General features: G+C 41.7%; 1 protein-coding gene across 2 annotated transcripts in view; it reads right to left on the bottom strand.

Moving 5' to 3' along the window:
* pdgfd (platelet derived growth factor d) overlaps positions 1-25,660 on the bottom strand; it is a 156,136-nt gene extending 130,476 nt beyond the window's left edge. For both annotated transcript variants that reach the window (XM_080197218.1, XM_080197217.1), the window contains exon 1: positions 25,033-25,660. In XM_080197218.1, coding sequence (XP_080053344.1) covers positions 25,033-25,144 — 112 coding nt within the window. In that variant the 5' untranslated portion in view covers positions 25,145-25,660. The remainder of the gene's footprint in view (positions 1-25,032) is intronic.
* Between the last annotated feature and the right edge of the window lie 870 nt (positions 25,661-26,530).

A 26,530-nucleotide genomic window follows, 5' to 3' on the forward strand; every position in this document is an offset into this window, starting at 1 on the left:
CAGCCACTTCTATCCATGTCTGTTTGGCTGGAGGTTGCGTCCATCCCCTCATCCTTGGGAAAGATGACCTCATCGATGCTCTCATGTTCGCTCAGTAAGACTTCCGGGTAAGAGAAAGGGAGTTGTTGGGTATTAACTTCTCAGGTCTCCTCTCCATTCCTGTGTTTGTTGGATCAGAAATCCAAGTGTTGGTCAGTTCTCGTAACCCTTGCAGCCCTATAATTAGAAATCCTTCCTTTGCTGGAATAGGTGTGTCATCCTCCCTGCCCTCCCAGATTGATTTCAAAAACCAGAGATGGAATGTAAATGTTATGGGTCTGGGAAAGAACCTCAGGAAAATCCTCTCCTTCACCATTCGGGTCCCCAATCTGTAAATGGTCCTGTTGTTCTGACAAGAATTAAGTGCAGGAAATGATGCCCATGTTTCAGGATTATTAGTCTAGGCCTCTGGATTGCTGGTTCAGTAATAGCTATTCTTACACCTCTGAACTTTAAGTCTGTAATAATCTATAGGAAAGAGCTGAAAATTTGAACAGAAGATATTAAATACTGGAAAGGTACATCAAATCAACATAATCTGAAGGAGAAAGTCAGTTTAGCCTTTTAGGCATAAACATTCCAGTGAAAAGTCACCTCTGAAGTACGAACCAAATTTTCTTTTCACTTGTTGAACAAGTTTTTGTCATTTTCAGCATTCCTGATTTAGGCTCCAAGGGAAACCGTATTGTCTAATATTCAATGTTGGATTTGACCCAAGCCATTCCTGATTAAAAAGTGGTGAAGTGTTCCATTATGTGGTGTTATCATCTCCCACATGAATGAGTGCCAGTGAACCCTGCAGAGTGAAAAACTCCGGAACTGTCAGCATTGTGGACTTAGGTCATGATGATTCTGTCACCTTATTTCACTCTTATTTCATTGTAAGACCCAACTTCTCACAATTAAACATATCAACAAGTTAACTTTTAAGAGCAAGCCAGTAAATTTACATGAGTAACATCTGTCTGATATTCCTCATTTAAATTGTCAACTGTCTTATAAAGTTAAGAGTGTCTCTTGCAGAATTTTCAATGAATTTAACTATAAACTGTAACTCTCTTGAACTGGCAATCAACGTTTGATTGCTATTCTGTGCCCAGGAACTTACACAAATTTTCTTCCATGCCTGTCTCATCCAATTGCTGACTGAGACTGGATGAGATCCAGACAGTTGCCTATACAGCTCAGCATCACTCTCCAGCATTACCTATCATAAACTCGAAAAGTTTGCTTTGATTTATTATTGTCACACGTATTGGTATACAGTGAAAAGTATTGTTTCTTGTGCGCTACACAGACAAAGCATCCCATTCAAAGAGTACATAAGGAAGAAGGAAAGAAGAGGGTGCAGAATATAGTGTTACTGTCACAGCTAGGGTGTAGACAAGGATCAACTTAATATAAGTTGTAATATAAAGGGCAGTACAGTGGCACAGTGGTTAGCACTGCTGCCTCATAGCACCAGGGACCCAGGTTCAATTCCTGGCTTGTGTTGCTGTCTGTATGGAATTTGCATGTTGTCTGTGTGGGTTTCCTCTGGGTGTTCCAGTTTCCTCCCACAGTCCAAAGATGTGTGGGTTAGGTTGATTGGCCATGCTAAATTGACCTTAGTTTTGGGGGGATTAGCAGGGTAAGTAGGTGGGCTTGCAAGGATAGGATGGGATTGTTGTTGGTGCAGCCTCGGTGGTCTGAATGACCTCCTTCCATGATTCTATGCGATAGGTTCAATCATAAGTCTGATGGCAGCAGGGAAGAAGCTGTTCTTGAGTTAGTTGGTATGTGACCTCAGACATTTGTATCGTTTTCCTGACAGAAGAAGGTGGAAGAAAGTATGTCTGAGGTGCAAAGGGTGCTTGACTTTATTTATTTATTATCACATGTTAGTACAGAGTGAAAAGTATTGTTTCTTGCTTGCTATACAGAACATACCGTTCAAAGAGAAGGAAAGGAGAGAGTACAGAATGTAGTGTTAGAGGCATTTCACTTGCCTAGCACTTAGGTAGAGAAAGACCAACTTAATGTGAGGTATGTCCATTGAAAAACTTGTGGCAGCATGGAAAAAGCTGTTCTTGAGCCGGTTGATACATATCGTCAAACTTTTGTATCTTTTTTCCCGATGGAAGAAGGTGGAAGAGAGTATGTCTGGGGTGCATGGGGTCCTTGAATATATTGGCTGCTTTTCTGAGGCAGCGGGAAGTGTAGACAGTGTCAATGGCTTGCAGGCTGGTTTGAGTGATGAACTGGGCTTCGTTCACAACCTTTTGTCGTTTTTTGCAGTCTTGGACAAAGCAGAAGCCATACCAAGCTATGAAACATACAGAAAGAATACTTTCTATGGTGCATCTGTAAAAGTTGGTGAGAGTCGTAGCGGACATGCCAAATTGCCTTAGCCTCCCGGAAAGTAGAGGTGTTGGTGGGCTGATTATGCTGGCTGCTTTTCCAAGGCAGTGGGAAGTGTAGATGGGGGTCAATGGATGGGAGGCTGGTTTGCGTGATCACGTGGGTTATGGTCACCTTTGTGGTATCAAGGTCCGAGTGAAATTGACAGGCCGGGGGGAAGGCAAACCCCTAAAGCAAGTGGACCTTGGGAGATAATCAAGTGGCCGGGGGTAGTTGGGTTGTGAGGACAGTCAGTTCGTGCAAGGGAGTAATTGGGTGAGCATTAGGGATTAGTCAGGGGTAAAACAGTGATGGGAGAGGGGTTAAGTTGTGTAGTTATCCAGGTGTTAGGCTAGGGAAACAGGGTAGTTGGGCTGAGGAGGAGGGGAATTGCCATTGGAGATTTGGGCTGGAATGTTACCACTGTTCATGCTGGTGAGATTTTCCCATCTGACAGCAGTAAATGATGATTTGGCTGGCCGCCAAATTCTCCAACCTTGGTGCAGCAGGACCATGGTGTGAATGGCAGATAAGATCACACTCCTAAGCTTTGCAGGCAATTCCCAAGTATATCCACATATCAGGACCTCTGTACACTCACAACACCCATCTTCAGTCATATGTCCTGTCTCCAACAAGCCAAAGTTTGAAAGATTTAATCCATGAAAGCAGTGAGTGGGGAGCTGAGTCATAAAGATCAAAAAGCCACGATACTCATTCCTGGATTTTTGATGATTTAGCTAATCTCAGCCATGACAGCAATAGGACTTCCCACTCCTGGTCATTCCTAACTGGCCCCGGCTGAAATTCGTGCACATGTGGATGTTAGGCTCAGCTATAGGTTCAATAGCTAAATAGTCCCATCAGGATTCACTCATGAGAAATAATCAGGCACTGGGAGATTGTGTGCACCTTTGGAAATACGGCCCAACATGAATTATTGCCATCAAGAAAAGGGAGAGCAAAGGGAAGGAAACTGGACTAGGACAGAACTGCCACAGTTCAATCTCATTTGTTTTTGAATACAGCCATTAATATTTGAAGTCCTTTGTGACTGAACACTGAAGGTTGTGGGTATCTAAAATATTTTAAGTTCATTACTCATAGGTTAGTAAAAAGCTTGTTTATAAAATTAAAAAATGAAAGCAAATGGGATGGATGTGTTTTAGACAAATTTCTGTACAAGTTCAGACAGTGTACAATAATTGTTAAAAAATATGCTGGAAACCCTTCTTATGTCATTGACTATTTAGATTCCAAACACCCTTACTCATCACATCCATTTCCACTGTTGGGAGAAATGTTTCCAGTTTGTTATAACCATCTTGGCAGAAAGCCCAGAGATGTTTCTGGTTTTGTCTGCACAAGGTAGGCTAAAATCAGTCCAAAAGGGATTGGCATGTTGAATGAAGTGACCCTTTCCTGCTTCAAAAATTTCCTGCCTTCTGTACAAACTTCGCTGGAGAAAACAAGCAGCAAATTGTACAGATTACATCATTAAAAAAAAACACATCTGTTCCAAGGGTGGAAGAAAAGCTTGCGAGGTCAATAAACCTACCTCATGTCTCCGTGAAAAGCGTTTGGAGAATCTCAAGCTATTTCCAGTTGGGCATGATCCAGAAAATAGCCCCTTACTTCAACAACAAATTCAGCAACAAGACTAACCAGCTGAGGCTAAGTAGCATAGTGGTAAGTGGTAATCCAAAGGCCTGGGCTAGTGCTTTGGGATCAAATGTTCAAATCCCATCACGATAGTTGGTGGAATTTAAATTCAATCAATAAATCTGGAATGTAAAAAGTTTCAATAATGGTGACTGTGACAATTATTATCAATTGTTGCTTTAAAAAACATTTGGATTACCAAATCCTTTAAGAAAGGAAAACTGTCATCCTTACCTTTCCAGTCTATATGTGACTCCAGGCCCATAGTCATGTGGGTGATTCTTAACTGTCCTGTGATTAGGCCACTCAGTTCAAACTAATTAAGGATGGGCAACAAACGCTGGCCTTGCCAATGATGCCCACATTATATGAAAGAATAAAATGTAAGAGGCCATTGCTGCAAAATTTGAATCTGTAACATCCAGGTTCTTTGATGCTATGAGGCTTGTTTTGCTACCAAAATAGTGCATACTTCAAAAGCTGGCTTCACTTGTCACCATTCTGGTGAGGATATTCACAAGGTCATAAGCAGCATCCGCTAAAAGTCTACTCAGTGAGAACATTAGGATGTCAATCTGTGCACAATATGGATGTGGTGCCAGCCCTGCTATTTTGCAGCTCAAAACCTCAGCTAACAGCATCCCTTAAACATGCACAGCCAAACACACCATCACCACCAGAAAAGAAACACCACCCATGCTATTTAAAGGGATTATCAACTGCATTCAGGTTAGCTGCTGATTGATTTCTGCTGGTTCTTGCTGCAACTGTGGTGCTTTCCAGAGTTGTTCAGCGTTGCTGAAGTCTGCAGGGATTTATGTGGAATGTGCTGTAGAAATGCACCCTGCCCACGTGGATTATGTACAAACTATTTGTTCTCAGACATGAGTAACTTTGGCCAACAGTATGATGGCGAGAGCGAGCAGAGGTGACATAAAGCAGGACAAGCTACTGGAAGAGGGGAGGAGGTAGCCATATACTTGCTATCATGATCTTTGGGAGCACACCGGAGGAGCTTCTGTGAAGTGTGCTATTGTGGTGAAAAGCTTGCCTGCAAAACTTGGGTTGGTTGCAAGTTGTTGTTGAATGAGGTCCTCAAAGAAAAGGACCTCATTCTACCTGAGGAAAATGAAAGGTTTAAAGCACTTTGTGGCTAAAATTGATGCCATAAATGCTGAGTATACATCTTTTGATTTATTATTGTCACATGTATTACTATACAGTGAAGATTATTTCTTGTGTGCTATACAGACAAAGCATACTGTTTATAGAGTACATAGGGACGAAGGAAATGAAAGGGTGCAGAATGTAGCGTTACAGTCATAGCTAGGGTATAAAGAAAGATCATCTTAATATAAGGTAAGTCCATTGAAAAGTCTGATGGCAACAGGGAAGAAGCTGTTCTTGAGTCGGTTGTTATATGCTCTCAGACTTTTATATCTTCTTCTCAATGGGGTACGTGGGGTCCTTGATTACACTGGTTGCTTTTCCGAGGCAGTGGGAAGTGTAGATGGAGTCAATGGGTGGGAGGCTGGTTTGCATGATGGACTGGGCTACATTTACAACCCTTTGTAGTTCCTTGCAGTCTTGGTCACAGCAGGAGCCATACCAAGCTGTGATATATCCAGATAGAATGCTTTTTATGGTTTATCTGTAAAAATTGGTGGACATGCATAGAACATAGAACATAGAACATAGAACATTACAGCGCAGAACAGGCCCTTCGGCCCACGATGTTGTGCCGACCAGTTTTTTTAATAAATAAATCTGAATTAATAAATCTGAGAGACCTAGCATTATTGCTTAAGGGAAACATGTTGTTGAAACTTTTTATCTTGCACTCATCAGGACAAACAAAAGAACACCAAATTTCAAATAACCACAGCAATTTATACTACAGGAGAAATGGGTGCTGATTGGCCAGTGTGTTGTCACAGAGGAAGCAACAGGGAACTATTGATTCCATTAGCTCTTAGGTAATTCAAAAAAGGCTCAAGGCTTGAACATATTCCTTTAGTTTGCAGAGCATGGGTCCCCTTGTAGGAATGTATGTCGCTTCTAGTAAACATAAATGAGTCATGTTATAAGCTCAACTGATTATCTTCTGTTGCTAGTTAGCTATTAGTGCAATTAGGATTGTTTAATAAGTGCTGCCCAATTGCAGAATCACATCTAACAGCAGTTGTTGTGTTGGGATTTTTTGTTGGGATTTTGAAAGTGCAGGCTGGTAAAGTATGGTATGTACTGTCTGTTATGAAAAAAACCATAGAAACATGCTATTTGACTCGATCAGCTGATTGTTGGGACCTATGAATGGCTTATGCACCAGCGCTGAAATTCATAGACAATATGCTCATTGAGAAATCTGCTAATGGGTACTCTGCTAATGTCTAAGATGCGCCTACCAAAACTAGTCAATATGCATGTTGGGATTGCTATACTTCCATGCACTAGTAGATTGGCCTCTTTAGCAATTTTGTAAATAAGGCCTTTACCATTTGCTTATCTTATAAGACTGATGCAAAAATACAGCGCATCAAAGCCATTCTGTGCGATAATGTCTATCCTGATCAGATCATTATTCAATGTATCACACAAACTCACAAATATGCCAAAGGCTGCCATTTTCAGAGCTGGAAGTGCCTGGTCTACCCAGAATTATCCTTGAAGCGTAAAATAACTGAAAAAAAATTAAATAACTGTTAAAGGAAGATGTTTTATGCTGTTGTTAAGCAGTGACTATGCAGTGAAAATTTACAATTAATTATTGTCACATACATGAGCATCCAGTGAAAAGTATTGTTTCTTGTGCACTAAACAGACAAAGCATATCATTCATAGAGAAGGAAAGGAGGAAGTGCAGAATGTCGTACTACAGTTATAGCTAGGGTATAAAGAAAGATCAACTTAATGTGAGGTAGGTCCATTCAAAAGTCTGATGGCAGTAGGGAAGAAGCTGTTCTTGAGTTGATTGATACGTGACTTCAGACTTCTGTATCTTTCAACTAACAGGGTGCTGCCATCAGTCCATAAAGACATTCAGCCTGCCACACAATTCAGCAACATCATGTATGAATGTCAGTGCCAGGGTGATGCTAAGGCCCAAGTCTCAGCAATTAGCTGATCGAATCAAACAGTATGTTCCTTGGTTGTCTGTAATAAGCAGGCCACAGATCATACTCAACCAGCTGCAAAACCCAAATCAAAATGTCTTTTGTTGGATCTGATTCTACGATTGGGCAACACTTGCTGAACAACCTGAGTATTCAAATGGCCATACTAACAACCAATTTAAAATAATCAGTTAGACTGATAGCAGGGCTCATTTGAGGGAAAATAAAGGTAAAGTCACCATTGTCCCGTATGGCCATACGCTGCTCTCCTCTTTGAGGGTAGAGCTGACTGATAGTGATTTATGATGTAGAGATGCCAGCGTTGGACTGAACACATAAGAAGTCTTACAACACCAGGTTAAAGTCCAACAGGTTTATTTGGTAACAAACACCACTAGCTTTCGGAGCGCTTGCTGGTCTTTTGTCAGGTGAGTGGGAGATCTTTTCACAAACAGGGCATATAAAGGCACAAACTCAATTTACAGAATAATGATTGAAATGCAGTCTTTACAGCTAATCAAGTCTAAAGGTACAGGTAAATGTAAGTGGAGAGAGCATTAAGCACAGGTTAAAGAGATGTGTATTGTCTCCAGTTAGTGAGATTTTGCAAGTCCAGGCAAGTCACGGGGGTTACAGATAGTGTGACATGAACCCAAGATCCCGGTTGAGGCCATCCTCACGTGTGCAGAACTTGGCTATCAGCCTCTGCTCAGCGATACTGCACTGTCGTGTGTCGTGAAGGCCGCCTTGGAGAATGCTTACCCGAAGATCACAGGCCGAATGCCCGTGACTGCTGAAATCATTATTCTGTAAATTGACTTTGTGCCTTTATATGCCCTGTTTGTGAAAAGATCTCCCACTCACCTGACGAAGGAGCAGCAAGCGCTCTGAAAGCTAATGGCGTTTACTACTAAATAAACCTGCTGGACTTTAACCTGGTGCTGTAAGACTTCTTACTGTGATAGTGATTTAACCAGAGGGTCACCATACCACGTCAGGGGCAATGATGAGAAGGCGGGCCTTCATGAACAACCTCTTGTGACCTCCGGAGGTCCCTAGCATCACGGATGCCAGTCTTTAGCCAATTTGATTCATTCTATTGATATCAAGAAATGGATGAAGTCACTAGATACTGCAAAGGCTATGGGCCCCTGACAATATCCCAGGACTAACAGAGAAGATTTATGCTCCAGGACTTTCTGCTTCTCTAGCCAAGCTGTTGCAATACAGTTGCAACATTGGCATCTACCTGAAAATGTGGAAAATTGCCCAGGTGTGTCCTGCTGTAAAATAAAAGGAACATTCATGCCACATAAGTGTCAGGCAATGACCATCTCCAGCATGAGAGAATCTAACCTTTTCTCTAGGCAATCAATAGCATTACCAATACTGAAGACCCCATTAATCATATCCTGAAGGATTACTATTGACCAGAAACTGCATTGGACCAGCCATATAAATACTGTGGCTACAACAGCAGATCAAAGGCTGGGAATTCTGTGGTGAGTAACACACCTTCTGGCCTTCCAAAGCCTGTCTATCATCTACAAGGCACGAGTCAGGAGTGTGATGGAATACTCTCCACTTGCCTGGATGAATGCAGCTTCAACAACACTCGAGAAAGTCAATACCATCCAGGACAAAGCAGCCCACTTGATTGACACTTCCTCTACCACTAGTGCAAGTGGCAACAGTGTGTACTATCTACATGCCGCAGTGCAGCAACTCACCAAGGCTCCTTCAACGGCAGCTTCCATACCTATGACCTCTACCATCTAGAAAGATAAGGGCAGCAGATGGATGGGAAGAACACTACCAGCAGGTTCCCCTCCAAGTCAGAGACCATCGTGATCTTGAAACTATACTATTGTTCTTTCACTGTCACTGGATCAAAATTCTGAACTTGCTTCCAAACAGCACTGTGGGTATAACTTCACCACCTGGACTGCAACAATTCAAGGTGGCAGCTCACCAGCACCTTCTCAAGCGCAATGAGGAATTTGCAATAAATGGCAGCCAAGCCAGCGATACCCGCATCCTGTGAAATAATTTTTGAATATATTTTTATGGTTAACAATAGAGCTATCAGTGGGGGCTGGGTAGCTCAGTTGTCTCGGTGGCTAGTTTGTTGTTCAAAATAAAGCGTACAGCCTGGATTCAGTTCCTGTTCACAATTCACACGGATAATTTGGACTTGGGAACTGGAGATACAATTCCAAAATTTGCAGATGATGCCAAGCTGGAAAGTCACAGAAAAATACAATAAGATACATGCAGACATTAATAAACTAGCAAAATTGATGTGTAATTGGAAAATTAATTTCAATATATAGAAAGATTGAAAGATTAAGCACTTTGGTCGGCACATCACATACTACTGGAATAATAAGAGCGAATGGGTACACAGCAAAGGGAACTAGAGTTACATGCGCACTCTAAAACCACTAAAGTAGTGGTGCAAGTTAGTAAAGCTATTTAAAAATAAACAAACTCAAAAATAGGGTTCATTTCAAGGTGATAGAATGGAAAATCAGAGAAGTTCTGTTAGACTTGTAATGAATCTTAACTGGACAACTCACAATGTTGGTCCCCATAGTATAGAAAGGATATGCAGGCATTGGAGAAGGTGTAAACAATATTTATAGAAAGGATATTATTAAAGTAGAAAGAGTGCAGAAAAGATTTACTTGGATGCTACCGCGACTTGAGTTATAAGGAGAGGCTGAATAGATTGGGACCTTTTTCCAGGGAGGCTGAGGGGTGATCTTACAGTGGTCTAGAAAATAATGAGAGGCATAAATCAGCTAGATAGTCAATATCTTTTCCTAAATGTAGGGGAGTCTAAAACCAGAGGATGTAGGTTTAAGGTGAGAGGGGAGAGATACGAAAGTGTCCAGAGGAGCAATTCTTTTACAGAGGCAATGAGTGTCTGGAACAAGTTGCCAAAAGTAGTAGTAAAGGCAGGTACAATTTTATAAAGTATTTTATAAAGTCTTTTATAAAGTATTTTAGACAGTTACATGAGTAAGATGGGTGTAGAGGGATATGGGCCAAACATCAGCAATTAAAACTAGCTTAGTCGTTAAAATAAAAGGGTGGCATAGACAAGATGGGCCGTGGGATTTGTTTCCATACTGTAAACCTCTATGACTCTATAACTCTGTGACATATCACCTGGCTCTGCCCCATTTCAGCCGATCTGCTGCTGAAACCCTTGCTCGTCCCTTTATTACCTTTAACTTTGGCTATTCCAGTGCTTCCCCTGTTGGCCTTTCAATCTCCACCTTGCGAAACTTCTATTTATGGTGTGAGCTATGAATCAGTAGCTTCATTCTCGGAAGGTTGTGAATTCTCAGCTCACTTTTGAGACTTGAACACATCTGGGCTGAAACACAACACACTCCAGAATAGTTTGCGAAGTGAGTGGAGATGCAACCTGTCAGATGAGCTAAACTCAGTTTTAATTTGCCTAGTATGTAAAATTTTAAATAAACACAAGTTAGTGCCAAAGGACATAGTAATGGAATTACCACCTCACATCACACTTACTCATATTGTCAGTGTGTTAATGGCAAATGGGAGCAGCAGCCATTTACAAAGTTGATAGGGCAGCATTTAGAAGAACAGTCTTAAGGGGTTAGTTTCTCACAGTTTTGGTTTCATATTTGCAGTATGATTCAGTGTGAAGACTACATATAATTTAACTTTTTAAGTTTCAAATGTTTCCTGTTGCCTTTTACACTTTTCAATTGCCTGTCCACTTAAAGGAATATTTCACTAACATCCAGGTGCCAGTTAATCATTCGGTCTATATGTGTTTAATTATCCATGTATGGTAATCTGCAATACTTCAATTTCACAGTTCTGTGAAAGCAGCTGCTGGCTCAGATTACATTGGAGCAAAAATCAAGCTCAGATCACTGCAATATAACACAGCATTATACATTATGCAGTATTTCAGTTGACAAAAAACTACTGGAGAACGTTGTGATGTCTGAATGGAAACAATTCATCAACAATTGGACGCCACCGATTTTCTCTTCAACATAAGCACATGTACTTGGCAAAGGCTCCGCCCTTGGTCTGGTGATTCAATTTGCAGCAAGTTGCACACTGTGCAACACGCTCACATAACTTGTGTATCTGCATTTGCTGAGGCACATCCTGCAGTGGTTTGGCAGACATTTCCAACACATGGCAACAATCTGTAACCTCAAAAAGACTTGGAGCTCCGCCACAATAGGCATGTGTTTGGTGTCAATGCAACGTGGTAAGGGTAAGTGATCCATTTTGCAACACTGGGTTATGTTTGTGTTTCTAATTTCCTGATTCATGGAGTTGTCATGATTTATTTTTCATATATTTGTGAACAACAGCTGCAACTACAGTAGGGTGATAGCAATTGTATTAATGTAGCATTTATTTATGGAAAACCATCTCATATAGCTCCATTGACAATGCAATGAAGCAAATAGTTCTGGTAGGAATTAGTATTTCTGAAGAAGGGTTGCCAACTATTAGCCAACTCATTTGATCTTGATGAAATATGCATTTATGATGCATTGTCATTTAAACATCCAAAGCTCCCCACTAAGCTCTTGCACAGTTTCCCAATATTCCTATGTGTACTGTTGACTTGGACCTAATATATGTGTAAGGCTCTAATGCTATGACTGCTGGTCTTGCTTCAGAATTTAAATTCTAGCAGCAGCTTTAACCTGAAAACTGAATAGAAGCAGTAAAGAAAGTCAAAATATTTGTCAGGGAATAGTCGGAAATCATTGTGCAAACTTTGAACATGCAACAGCTGTAGTGTTTGTTTCATGATGCTTGAAAGAGGAGGGAGAGTTCAAAAGAAATCTTGTGTTTGAACAAGTAGTAGGAAAGCTCAATTCTGTTTAAATATTCCTTTGGAAAATGTTGAGGTCAAAAATGTTTCCTTCCTATGCCAATGGGTTTAGTGAGTCTTTCAGTTAAAATTCTCAGTTGGGCTCCTGTTAGGGAAGTGGAGATTCACAAAATACATTGAGTGGGAGAGGAAGATGGAAAGAAAAGCTGTTCAAACATACCAGAAGAACCCAGCAGAAACAGTTTAAGAAATCATTTATAACCAGCAGCATATAGATTGCAGCCATACTCATGTTTATAATGCAACAATGATTTATTGATTTATTATTGTCACATGTATTAGCACAGAGTGAAAGGTATTATTTCTTCGGTGCTATACAACGCATGCTGTTCATAGAGAAAGAAAGGAGAGGGTGCAGAATATAGTGTTACAATCATAGCTAGGGTGTAGAAGAAGATCAACTTAATGTGAGGTAGGTCCAATGCATTTACCTACAGGAGCAATAGTATTTACACTTCAAACATAATTAATTGGAGGACATTTAATGGATATTACATATATTCTTTCTTCTTTCATTTTTTCTTCCAACATTATTTCATTAAACAAGAATATCAGGGTGTGGAATTGGGAGTCAGGAATTTCCCTGATACTGTGATCTCACCTCCATCCTAGCAGAGCCGGCTAGTGGGGCCTTCATATCTTGGGAGTGTGGGATAACTTGGAGTCAGGTCTGCTGCTATAGACAGAGTGGGGCGATGCCAGTGTGACCAGGTTAAAAAGGTTCTCCATTTCTGGAGATATTAGTCCAGTTCTTCAGATCAGTGTAAAACACTCCTCACCCCTATAACCTCTCCTCATTCACTCTTAGACCCCTCAGCCTCTTACCTCTCACTCTCATCCCACTCAACCAGTATCTACTTTATCAACAGAACCTAAAAGCACTCTAATAACATTTTGAAGTTATTAAAAAGCTTGTAAATATGTCAGTATAAACAAGCACCACTTAAATAGACATTTGCAAACTGTCATTTTCATAAGCTCATAAATCTGTCAAACTAAACAGAATACACTTGAAAAGGTTCTTGAAAAATCAACCTATTTTTCAGAACCTCATAAATCTGTCAACACTGTCAAACTCTCACTCCCTGGGACAGCTGAGCAAACAAACTCTGCAGTAAAAATTCTATGAGTGCTTTGAAAGGCAGCTAAGGCTGTCAACTCATATCCCCTTGGACAACTGAGTAACCAAATTAGATACAACAGAATTCAGCATTGCTTTTGAAGGCAGCCACAATTTCAAACACCTGTCAAAGTTTTCAAATAGATGCTCTTCCAAGAATGAATGGCAAGTATAGGAGAATTTAGGTAACTAGCTCAGGATGTCATAGTGTAGTGGGTTAGTTTTTAAATATTGTGCAATTCAGATTGGCAGTTTACCTATTGCATAATGTACTCTTTCACTTGATACTTTGCCGAGAACAAATTGGGAACCCTATTTTTCTAATGTTCACCTACTCTTTGGGGTGGCACTGTTGCCTCACAGTTCCAGGAACCTGGGTTCAATTCCGGCCTTGGGTCACTGTCTATGTGGAGTTTGCACCTTTCCCCATGTTTCCTCCCACAGTCCAAAGATGTGCAGAAAGGCTGATTTGACCATGCTAAGTTAACCCTTAGTGTCAGGGGTCTAATAGGGTAAATACACGGGGTTATAGCTTGGTTTGGGATTGTTGTCAGTGCAGGCTTGATGGGCCAAATGGTCTCCTTCTGTACTGTAGGGATTCTATGATTCTATTCTACTACTGCACAGTCATCACTCACTGTAGTAAGCATAGGTATAATCCTAACTACAGTATTTCATGATGAACTATAAAGAAGGCTACACCTTGTATACTTGTTTACTCTTGCTGTCTCCACTTTACCAGTGCTTTTTTTAAACAAAGACTTTCAAAGCACAGCTGCCTCGGTGAAAATTTGGAGAAGTTCTGAAGTGCCCACTTAACAGAATGATGCCAGCAACTTCATCATCATAGCTTGTGGAGTTCATTCCCTCTGCCTCTCTCCTCCGTGCCACTGAAAATGGTCTCCATGGGAACTGGAGGGGGTTGAGGCTGGCCTGGTTCTTGCCCCAGCCATCATCATCTCTTCCCACTCCACTCTATTCAAATCTGACCCCCAGTTGTCTGGATTGAGCCTAATGTTAAGTCTGAATACTTCTTGTATCCTCTGTTTGTAACGTTCATCTTTTGCTAACCTAGAGTCTAAGCAGACGACAAAACAAAAATGCATTTTAACTGCTTTTCCACTAAGTCATTGAAGCCTCTCAACATTCTGACTGATTATTTGCTAAATCATTCAACCAACTTCGAATCAAATGTTGTTATGTTTGCCACAATCACTCTCAGGCACAAACAAAACAAGGAGAGCAAAGCTTCAGTAATGTTTGCTTAAAATATTCAAGTGGAATTAAAATAGGTCAAATAAACTATTCATCCAAAATGTTAACCTGTTTTTTTCTTTTGGCTGCTGAACAACCTGTAGTTCATTGCCAAAATTCCACTTTCTGTTCACCTCAATTAAAATATCCCGTGGGATGCTATCCCACAGGCTTCTAAAATCCTGCACACTCTAGCACTGCATCTGTGAATCAGATTTTCCAGATTACCAGTTGTTCTGCAAAAGGAACAAAATGGCTTTTGCAGCAGAATATTGGTGTAACAACAGTACATAGAACATAGAACATAGAACACTACAGTACAAACAGGCCCTTCGGCCCACAAGTTGCGCCGATCACATCATCACCTAAGTATTTAGATTTTCTTCAACATGCCTTGAATTTATGACCAGTAACAGTGTGTTGTCTGTTTGGGAGCTGTCATCAGCTCTCACAGTTATATCCCCATGTATCAACGGCTGGATTCTTCTTTACTATCCCACGATAAAGTGTGTGGGATGGTGGCAGAAAGAGTGGGGAAATTCAGGTGGTGAAGCCTGTTGCTTCTTCAACCTCAAATTATTTCCCCATGTTGCCATCACTTTGCCTCAAACACATGCAAACATACAAACGCTGCTGGAGATGCAGGAGTTAGACATGGACCCATTTTCTTCTTTCAGTCCCTCTTGCTACCACTTCCTGTTTATAGGAACCCACTGGAGTCAACAACATGTAAATGGCTCCTGAATCTAAAATATTCAAATATTACTAGTTAAGCCCCCTATTGCACTGAATTCAAGGGTGTGTGTGTGAGTGGGGAAGGGGATGGGGGGAGGGGAGGTAGATTTTAATTTTGTCATCAGGGCATAAATTGAGTTAACAACTTTAGGCTGTAAACTTTCTCCTACATCTTGACTCTCGCCTTTTGTTTTTTTTTGTTAGTCTGTTCCCCTGGCGTGTCCCAACCCAACCCCACCCCATCCCCCACGTGGCCACTGTCCCTGGTTACTCAGTTTTGCTCCCGCTAAGCACTGACCTCTATTCTATGTGACACATTTTTCTATCCTACCTTTGCCACTATTAACACTGTTCAGTCTCTAATGGCACAATTTACAGTCCCTTTGTTTCATTGCCGTGACATCTTTGTCAATCTCTCCTTGGCTCTGATCTGTCACTGACTTTCCATTTTGCCCCCATCCCTTTCCAGCTGTATAATTCATCAGATTGCTATCCCTTTTCAGTTCTGTGTCAGGGTCATATGGACTTGAAACATTAACTGTGTTTTTCTCTCCACATATGCTACCTACCAATCCTGCTGAGTTTATCCAACATCTTCTGTTTTTATTTCCCATTTCCAGCAACTACAGGATTTTGCTTTTATAGCACTAATGTTGTTCATTGTATAAATTGTTCAGTATCATCAATGGGAGTGAAAATTGCTAATTAGTATAATGGATGACCGCTTTCCCATACCAACTTTACACCCAAGCAGAAAGGTAAACATATACCTTAGAGTCAAGACCAAGTGTTGTCTTCAGATTAAGTGAGGTTAGAAATTGAAGAAGAATTGGATCAGGGACTGCCAAAATAATCCAGTCCCCATTTTTAAGTCATCCACTCTGTCCTTTTTATATCATTAGAATTATAGAATGAATTGCCACAAAAGATACATTCAGACGAAAAGTCTTTTAAAAAAATGTTTACTGGATTTTGCAAAGTGAAATGCAATATTTTATTCAAAAGATAAAAGTTGCAACTTTAGCATTTAGTCAGAATGTAATTTGAATGATAAACCTTTAGCAGGTTTAAAAAAAATAAAAATACATCACTGGTTCTAAACAGATTCCTTTGCATAAAGGACCTCTTTTGCAATTATTTAACTACTTTGCCTGATAAAAATCTCACTACTAGTTGCAAAATAAGTTCTGTCAAAATAGTTCAAACCTCCATCAGGGCAGCATTACAAAGGAAAACAAAGCAACTAATTAACCAGCATGGGACTTAAGCTTTGTTTCACTATCTGAGAGTGTTCTTTTTATTCCCAAAGGCTGACTTGTTAACAATCTAATACTCATTGATCAACCCAGCATGGAAGAACAATACGGATTTTAATAGACAGTACAGTAGCACGATGTGCAATAATAACAGGCAAGAGGTTACAGGATGAACATAAACATTTTGCATTGCACAATGGTGCTGGAGCGATATCAGCTGCACTCTCAACCACTTGCTTTGGGAGAGCAGAAGCAGCCAGATGTTCAGCAGAATCTTCCAGCCACTACCTTCAAAGCAAATCAGGAAAAGTAATGCCAGCTGTCTTACTTAACTTTAAGTTACTCAGAGCTCTGTTGGCTCAATTGTTTTCTTGACCAAGTAAAAGACTCTCCACCCTGATTTTTAAAAAATCAGCTGTTTAGCAAGTTTATCTCTGTGGTTAGGTCAAGGCAATCTCTAGAATGACAGTCCAACTAAAACAACACTTATTCCAGATGGAAAGATAGACTCCCTTAGTGACATTTTAATCATCATCTTCATTTATCATAGCAGTTCTTGCATCTTCCTCAGTTGTACGTAGCATGTCACTGAGCTGAATAATGTGCACACATGTATATAATATGTGCTTGCAAGAATCTGGTACATTTTATGTGACCAAAGAGATTCAAAAGCAAGAAAAAAAAAACACTCATTACAGGACTTCTGAATACAGCTTTTCTTAAATCATACATATCAAATTTCTCATGGAGAAAGTTTTTGCATGGATTGTATATTAGAATTTGGGCCACGCAGTGGCAGCACGATGGGTAGCACTGCTGCCTCACAGCGCCAGGGACCCAGGTTCAATTCAGCCTTGGGTGACTGTCTGTGTGGAGTTTGTGAGGTCTCGCTGTGTCTGCGTGGGTTTCCTCTGGATGCTTTGGTTTCCTCCCACAGTCCGAAAGACGTGCTGGTCAGGTGCATTGGCCATGCTAAATTTTCCCTCAGTGTGCCCGAACAGGCACCGGAGTGTGGCAACTAGAGGATTTTCACAGTAACTTAATTGCAGTTTTAATGTAAGCCTACCTGTGACACCAATAAATAAATTTTAAAATATCCAATGGATTGTTCGTACACTGAAAGTGCTACAATTCAATATTGAAACTTTGATACAATGTGTTGTAATGTCAGGCTCATACAAACTTAAAGTTTTACAGTAAAGTTAGAATCGCTGATTGTCGTATTCTAGAGAGTCTTTATCTGGCATGCAAATTGTATAATTGATTTATATTGAAATATGGTCATACTTAAAAGAGTCAAGGGAATGCTCAATGCTATATGGTAACAGAGGAGTTAGCAATAAAGTAATTTATGAGGCGTGTTATTAAGTTTAACATTTGCAGTTTCAAGTTCAAAGTTTCCAGAGAAATGGGCGCATCAGTAGAATGGTGTTGGATGTTTTCCATGCTCAATGTAATGTTTGCTGTATTCTGAAATTAATAGTTCTCATGCTCCAGTTAGGGACCAGTGAGCACAGAGTAGAAAGAACAGCCAGTAACACCCAGGTTGTGCTGCAGAATATGAATCAAACTCAACCGTCGTGAGAGAGTTACAAGCCTGGATATTTGGTGCACATTCACAGATCTCTGAACCCTGGAAGCTATGGCCAGAATGCCCTGGACATTTACACCTCACCACTGCAACCAGTGAGAACGGACAATTTGGCACTCAGCCCGCTCTCCGTTCACTGCAGCAGGTCCGGCGATTCCCCTCTGCGGGCAAGGTTGGAGAATCCAGCCCAACTTTTGAAATCCTGTGTGGAAAGGTGTACATTCTCCCACAATTAAAAAGAACTCAGCTTAACTTTATAAAGTGTCCAAGTGTTTTGAGCAATGTCCAAATCAGGTTTAGTGCTACACAGGAAACATTTTTGCTGACATGATAGTGTCCCATGAACATCACTTCATGTGATGATGATTCAGTGGCTGGGAACCCTTCAATCTGTAGCATTAGAAGGAATTTCATAAGGATGCCACTGGCATCCAAAGATAGGAAAAATGAACTTTTATGCATTAAATCATTACTTAACTTTATCTACCTGCTAAAATTCAAAGAACAACACTACTTACTGAATGATTTGTCTGTGTGGAGTTTGCACATTCTCCCCCTGTCTGCCTGGGATTCTTCTGGGTGCTCTGGTTTCCTCACACAGTCTAAAGATGTGTGGGTTAGGTGGATTGGCCATGCTAAATTGTCAGGGGGACGAGCTAGGGTAAATGCATGGTGTTATGGGTACAGGATCTTGGTGGGTTTACAGTGTAGACTCGATAGGCCGATGGCTCATTCTGCAATGTAAGATTCTATGATTTATAAGGAGTAGATGAGTTGAGTGAATGAGCAGCTGGCTGAGGTGTGTAGCCCGGTGAATGGGTAATCTTGAGGATAGTCAGGTCTGGTTGAGGGGGAGGGAGTGTATGTTGGGGATAGTCGGGTCCCGCTGAACAGATAGTCAGGAGGAGGGATGTCAAGTCACTATAGGGGTTAGTTGGATGGCCTGGGGGTAGTCAGATCTGGAGGTAATTAGATCCAGTTGTGAGTTTGGATTCTGATTGGTTGAGGGCCAGTTGGGTCTAGTCGCATTGTGGGCATAGTCAGCTTATTTTGGGTAGTCGGGGATTAGGTGGTACAATTGAGGAGAGGATGGGGGTGTTGGTTGTGGTGTTATCAGATGCAAGACGAGGTTTAATCTCTCAGCCATTGCGTGGGTAACTATCCGGGTAAGTCCTATGGATCTCACTGAAGCCTCCGAATTTAGCTCAAAGTCAAAGCCATTCCTGCATAGTCCTGACTAGCCTTTTTCATTTTATTTGATCTGACTTATTATTACATTTATTCATGTACAGTGAAACAACATGAGATAAATCCATTCAAAAATCTGATGGCAAAAGAGAAGAGGCTGTCCTTGAGTTGGTTGGTATGTGTCCTCAGACTTTTGTATCTTTTTTCCAATGGAAGAAGGTGGAAGAGAGTGCACAGGGTCCTTGATTATGCAAACTGCTTTTCTGAGGCAGTGGAAAATGTAGACTGTGTCAATGGATGGGAGGCTGGCTTGTGTAATGGACTAGGCTTTATTCACAACCTTTTGTAGTTCCTTGTGGTCTTGGACAGAGCAGGAGCCACACCAAGCTGTAATACATCCAGAAAGAATGCTTTCTATGGCAGCGGACATTCTAAATTTTCTTAGCTTCCTGAGAAAGCAGAGGCATTGGAGGACTTTCTTAACTATAGCATTGGTGTGCAGGGACTAGGACAGGTTGTTGGTGATCTGGACACCTGAAAACTTGAAGCTCACAACCATTTCCACTTCATCTTTGTTGATGCAGACAGGGGCATAAGCTTCAACTTCCCAGGCAATTAGTCAGCTTCACAGACCATTGGCTGCATCTAGGCTGACTGGTGCACCTATCAGTAGACAATGCAGTGTAAAAACCGCTTTCAATTTGGCGAGCTGGAAGGACACCCCTTCATATATGTAAATCAGCCAGTCTTACCATGGGACACCCTCCTCCCCCGCCAGATGAGCCCTACAAACCCCAAATTCTGCAGAATCAGTTTGGGAGCTGCTGAGTTAGATTATGCCTGATCTGTATCTGTGTCAATGCCATTTATTTGCCTTTGATCCATATTTGGGGGAGATAGTGGGAATATCTGGACTAGCATCTAGAAACTCACCTCAGCTACTCCTCAAATATTCACTAACCAGCACATTAAGACCAGACATTCAAACTTGCTTGATAGAATTCAGCGGCTAATGTGGTAAAAAGGCTGCATGCTTTGTCTTTCTCGAACACTATTCCATGTCAGTGGAGTCCCTCAGAGATGCAGCAATGTACTGCACATTTCTCTGACAACCAGGGTCAGAAGATCCTGGAAAAAATGTGCAGCAGTGCAAGGTGAGGAAAATCTTCATGCACAGTAACAATGCACCCAATATTGCCACTGCTTGAGAGATTCAGGCCAATGTTCGCAATGCTCATGATGATCTGTTCTGATGAGGGTCATAAGCCAGAAACACTGGGCAGAATTTTACGGGCATGTCCATCTGAGGTTCATACGATCCCGCGTGAGGCCAACAGAGAATGCCATTCTCCGAGCCTCATCTGCCCCTGGAACCAGGGCAGGGTGCCAGTAAAATTCCAGCCATTAACTCTGTTTCCCTCTCCATTGTTACTGTCTGATCTGCTGAGTATTTCCAGCATTTTTGGTTTTATCTCAGATTACCAGCATCTGTAGAATTTTACTTTTATATTCTATGAATGCAAGTTGTTCTTATGGTGTGAAGCCAAATTTTGCTCATAGTAAAAGTGTCACAACACCAGGTTAAAGCCCAACAGGTTTTTTTTGGTAGCACGAGCTTTTGGAGCTCCTTCATCAGGTGAGTACTTAGGAACAAATTCAACCTTTCATGTCACTGAGTTCCCAATCATAACTGTGAGGCAGTGCCCAACAGAGATAACAGAAAAGCAATAAGTAAAATGAAATGTGTAGCCTTCACTGAGATGCACTCATAACTTTATGAACAGGTGCCCAAAGCAGCACTGGGACATGGCTTGGGAATAGAATTCTATTTTGGTTTTTGACAAACTGAGGAGGTGTGGGGTTGTGGGCGGAAATTTGTACAACAACATAATTAGGAGAAATAAAAACAATCTTTCCCTTTTAAACCTTTCAACTTCATTTAGTTACATTTTGTGACTGTTTTTCTCACAGACTTTCTTCCAATATGTTGAAAAAAATGTCCAGTATTTAAAAATTATTGGTGTGGAGACCCAGGATTCAAAAGTTGTCTGCAATCTAATTTGTTCTCACTGAACTGCGAAATTACATTTTCAGCCAAAAAAATACAGCACCTTTGTTTTTTTTTCTAGTGAGTAACTCCTAATTATCTAACTCAAATTTTCTCAATTTAAATTAAGCCAAACCACCTGTTAAAGTTAAAAATAACTTTTGATAGCAAATGGTGCAATTGAAGTTATGCTGTTCAAACGAAAGGCCCAGGTCAATTTTAATTAATTCATAGATTAATAAAGAATATTTTAATGTTGGAATTCAATTTACAAGCAGTTTAATAAATAAGATTAAATTGATTTAATTTAAATACATTGGTGACTACATCTGTGAATTAACTCAAAATTAATTTTAACATTTGACTTTAAAAAATTAAACCTTTTTGACCTTAGAAGCGATTAATTAATTAATACCTGATCATTGTGATAATGCAACTAAGGTTGTTAAGTACTGTAACATAATGACAATGGGATCTGAAATGCATATTTATCACAGCAGGGTTTCATAATAAGGGAAAAAAGCAAAATACTGTGGATGCTGGGATCTGAAACAAAACAGAAAATGCTGGAAAATCCCAGCAAGTGAATAGGGCCAAAGTTTTGAGTCTAGATGACCACCCAAAGGGTCATTTGAACTCAAAATGTTGGCTCTATTCTCTCTCCACAGGTGCTGTCAGACCGGCTGAGATTTTCCAGCATTTTCTGTTTTTCTCTCAGAATAAGGGGGTGACTTCAGGAATCAGATTATCTCAGACCTAAGGAATTTCTGCAGCAAAAGGTCCTTCCTTGTTTTGAAGCCTAATTAATTTTCTCTTTCTGAATTTCCCTGCCCTTTGCACCTCCCTCTTTCAGCACATCCTGTAGTCAGTAAGGTTAGGAAAGGAATTTCCTGCACCATGAATGCATAATTATGTAAACATTTTTCCAAAAAAAACAACTGTGAGCAGCTTCCTTAAAGTGTTTAGGAAAAGATGCACAGAGCATCCAAGCTGGGAACAGGATTGAGTGGGATTTGTGCCACGCTGATGTCAGTGGGTTTCAGTTACTGCTGACGCCATAATCCGTTTGTTAAAGTGCGCACAACTGCTGATATCACATTATTTCTTACCACTGACATCACAACCTGTTTGTTACTGCTGACACCACAGTCTTCCTATTAATGCTCACATCACAGTGTTCCTATTATAGCTGATGTCACAACCTGTTCGTCACCGCTGGCTAATGTTACAATCTGTTACCGCTGATGCGAGTGTTCCAGTTACTGCTGACATCACAATCTGTTCGCCACTGCTGGCTACTGTCGCAACCTGTTACCGTGGATGTCACCATGTTCCTGTTACCGCCAGCTGATGTCGTAACCTGTCACCGTGGAGGATGTCACCACATTCCTGTTACCGCCAGCTGATGTCACAACCTGTTACTGAGGATGTCACCGCATTCCTGTTACCGCCAGCTGACATCACAACCTGTTACCATGGATGTCACCGCGTTCCTGTTACCGTTGACTGACATCACAACCTGTTACCGTGGATGTCACCACATTCCTGTTACTGCTGGCTGACGTCACAATCTGTTACCGCGGATATCACTGTGTTCCTGTTACCACTGGCTGACATCACAACCTGTTACCATGGATGTCACTGCGTTCCTGTTACTGCTGGCTGATGTCACAAAATGTTACCACGGATATCACCGTGTTCCTGTTACCACTGGCTGACATCATAACCTGTTACCATGGATGTCACTGTGTTCCTATTACCGTTGGCTGAGGTCACAGCCTGTTTGATATAGCTGGCATCAGGCAGTAGCCCCTCGCCCACCCCTTGTCAGTTCACACGGGGCAAATTAAACAAACCAGGCAGAGAGGCACCTTTCAATGGTGGGCACCTTTAAGAGAGATTGGCGCGGCTCACACCCGGGTGATACATGCTGGCTCTGCGGGTGAGTTTGGGGTCTTTAAGGAGCCACATCCCCTCTCAGTGCAGTCTGGGCAATAGCCCAGACGTTGAGGTTATGCCTCTGTGCTTGCCAGCACTGTGTGTTGCTGCAGGCTAATCTCTCCTGCTGCCTTCAATAAACTTGACACATTCTTCCCAGTTGTCGCAATACAGCAGCAGCCACACTGCCCTGAAACCAGAACCTCTACACAATGGGCACACATCTGGCAACATGAGCACAGCAGGCTGTGTCCTCAGCCAAAACGCCTAGTTTGGGGGCGTTTAAGAGATTGGTGGATAGGTTTATGGACGAAAAGGGATTGGTTTAGATTAGTGGGTCAATGTTTTTTTTTTAAAAATAAGACTGGTCGGCGCAACATTGTGGGCCGAAGGGCCTGTTCCGCGCTGTAATGTTCTAAAACAACCCCAGCAGCTCCAGCAGGCTGTGCCCTCAGCCAAAACAACCCCAGCAGCTCCAGCAGGCTGTGCCCTCAGCCAAAACAACCCCAGCAGCTCCAGCAGGCTGTGATCCCAGCCAAAACAACCCCAGCTGCTCCAGCAAGCTCTGATCCCAGCCAAAACAACCCCAGCAGCTCCAGCAGGCTGTGATCCCAGCCAAAACAACCCCAGCTGCTCCAGCAAGCTGTGATCCCAGCCAAAACAACCCCAGCTGCTCCAGCAGGCTGTGCCCTCAGCCAAAACAACCCCAGCTGCTCCAGCAAGCTGTGATCCCAGCCAAAACAACCCCAGCTGCTCCAGCAAGCTGTGATCCCAGCCAAAACAACCCCAGCTGCTCCAGCAGGCTGTGCCCTCAGCCAAAACAACCCCAGCTGCTCCAGCAAGCTGTGATCCCAGCCAAAACAACCCCAGCTGCTCCTGCAGGCTGTGATCCCAGCCAAAACAACCCCAGCTGCTCCAGCAGGCTGTGATCCCAGCCAAAACAACCCCAGCTGCTCCTGCAGGCTGTGATCCCAGCCAAAACAACCCCAGCTGCTCCAGCAGGCTGTGCCCTCAGCCAAAACAACCCCAGCTGCTCCAGCAGGCTGTGATCCCAGCCAAAACAACCCCAGCTGCTCCAGCAGACTGCGCCCTCAGGAAAAACAACCCCAGCAGCTCCAGCAGGCAGATCCCCTGGTTAATTTCACCACGGAAATTGACCCATACCACAACCATTCATGGCGAGGGGACAGAAAACCATTCCAGTCAGCATGAAGTTCGCGGTGGCCTTTGCCCAGACAGGCTCCGACTGAAACAAAACTGGAATAAAATTTAAAATACGGAAACTTAAAAGTCTGCCTTCACACTCCCTTGCCTCCGATTCTCTGTTCAAACTATTTTATAAAGTACAAAATGGTGACATTAGAAAATGTTTATTTATCAGTTGCTGAGATTTAATTTTTCTGACCATTTATACGCAGCACTTACATATATATGTTGTGAGATAAACATTGGCCTTTAGAAAGATCCAAAAGTATGCTGAAAAAATATTCAAACTGTAATAAATGAATAAAACCCAAGTTTCAAACGAGCGGCACATTGAAATATAAAGTATTTAAAAATAGAAGAGTTGGAATGTTTCCTTGAGACAAGTTAAAGGTTCTGCCAAGATCTCCAAATACTTCGGGAAAACAGGGGAAAAAAAAGTTTTGAGATTTATTTCTGTTTTTCTTCACCACATTCAGCCCAACAGGAGTCGCTAATACAGAACCAGCTGACTTTATTAGCTGAAGACATCGATGCTTAAAACAACTTTTAACACTTAAGATTAGATTTTTTAAAAAGAAACGGAATTGCAACTCACCATCTCTCTGTACGGTAGAGGATCGCAAAGCTTTGATAGATCCACCTTGAGCCTTGGTGCCATGAAGGCGCAAGTCTCCAAATACTGTGACCAATATGAATAGCAATAACATTGGGATCTTTATGACCAGGCTCCACTGCTTAATTAATAGCAAATCCAGTTAGGCGCCGTGTACTCTTTAAATCTTCAGAGCGCTCTGTAAAAGTCTCTGGTGGTGTTTTTTGTTTAACAAACTTTCAGCATCATTAATGTGGCGATACAGAGCGATTTATCCGTCTCACACCGACAGAGAAGTAAAAGCCCAGGGGACAAAAGATGGTAACAGGTTGATTCTTCCGAGGGAATGAACAAGAGTCCAAATTTCATCCAAGGACTGCGTCCCGTGGAGATCTCATCTTCAGGGAGTGCGAACGCATCATCAAAGCATTCAGAATGCAATAAAAACAGTATCCCTGCAAGTGTCTCCCCACAGCCCTAACATAAATGTGGTGTAAAAATGCAGAGGCGGTGATCGGTGCGCGTACTCCCACAGTCCTGATGAGGAAATACGCCGGGTAAAGCATAAGGAAATAGCAGTGTAAACAAAGGGAAAAGCATTGCAAGTTACAGCCGAAGCTTTCACGTTAAAAGGAAAAAGTCTACACGTAGCAGTTTCTGTTTGACGCTGGGAATGTCATCCATAGTGCAAAGTCCTTATATGACTCAGACTTGGCAATGCGCTAGTTTTTTTTTCCCCTTTACACTTTATAGGACAAGGAATCAGTCTTAGGATGCAGTTTTTTTAATGTCGCACCAACAGTCCGTGAAATATTTAGTACAGATCAGTTTGCTGTGCACTGCCCACCATGTTAGCACTGCACTCAGTTTGTGTTCACCCACTCTCAGTATTCTTATCCCAGTGGGTTTTTCCTTGCTCAGAATGGACATCTGGTTGGATTAAGAGAAAATTCTCTGCATTTTCACCAGTTTTAACAAGCCAACACCTGGAAATAATATTAATGAATATTTTATTCTACCTGCAATGATATCTGCTGCTTTAAATGGTATTGGGTTTTTTTTGGAGCCTTGTTAGTAACACACAGGCCAGCTTAAGTTTTGAGAATGGGAGAGATGCTTTGTGCATAATTGCATGAAAAGCTGAAATTAGGTGCCAGTTATCTTCAATTTTTTTAGGTTAGAGCAGGAAATTACAGCACAGAACAAGATCACTTGGTCCTTCTTAAAGTTTATTTATTATTGTCGCAAGTAGGCTTACATTAACACTGCAATGAAGTTACTGTGAAAATCCCCTAGCTGCCACACTCCAGTGCCTGTTCGGGTGCACTGAGGGAGAATTTAGCATGGCCAATGCACCTGACCAGCACATCTTTTGGACTGTGGAAGGAAACTAGAGCACCCAGAGGAATCCCATGCAGACATGGGGAGAATGTGCAGACTCCACACAGCCAGTAACCTAAGCTGGGAATCGAGCCCAGGTCCCTGGTGCTGTGAGGCAGCT

This window comes from Carcharhinus amblyrhynchos, chromosome 10, assembly GCF_965287045.1.
Source record: "Carcharhinus amblyrhynchos chromosome 10, sCarAmb.v2.hapA, whole genome shotgun sequence".
NCBI lineage: Eukaryota > Metazoa > Chordata > Chondrichthyes > Carcharhiniformes > Carcharhinidae > Carcharhinus > Carcharhinus amblyrhynchos.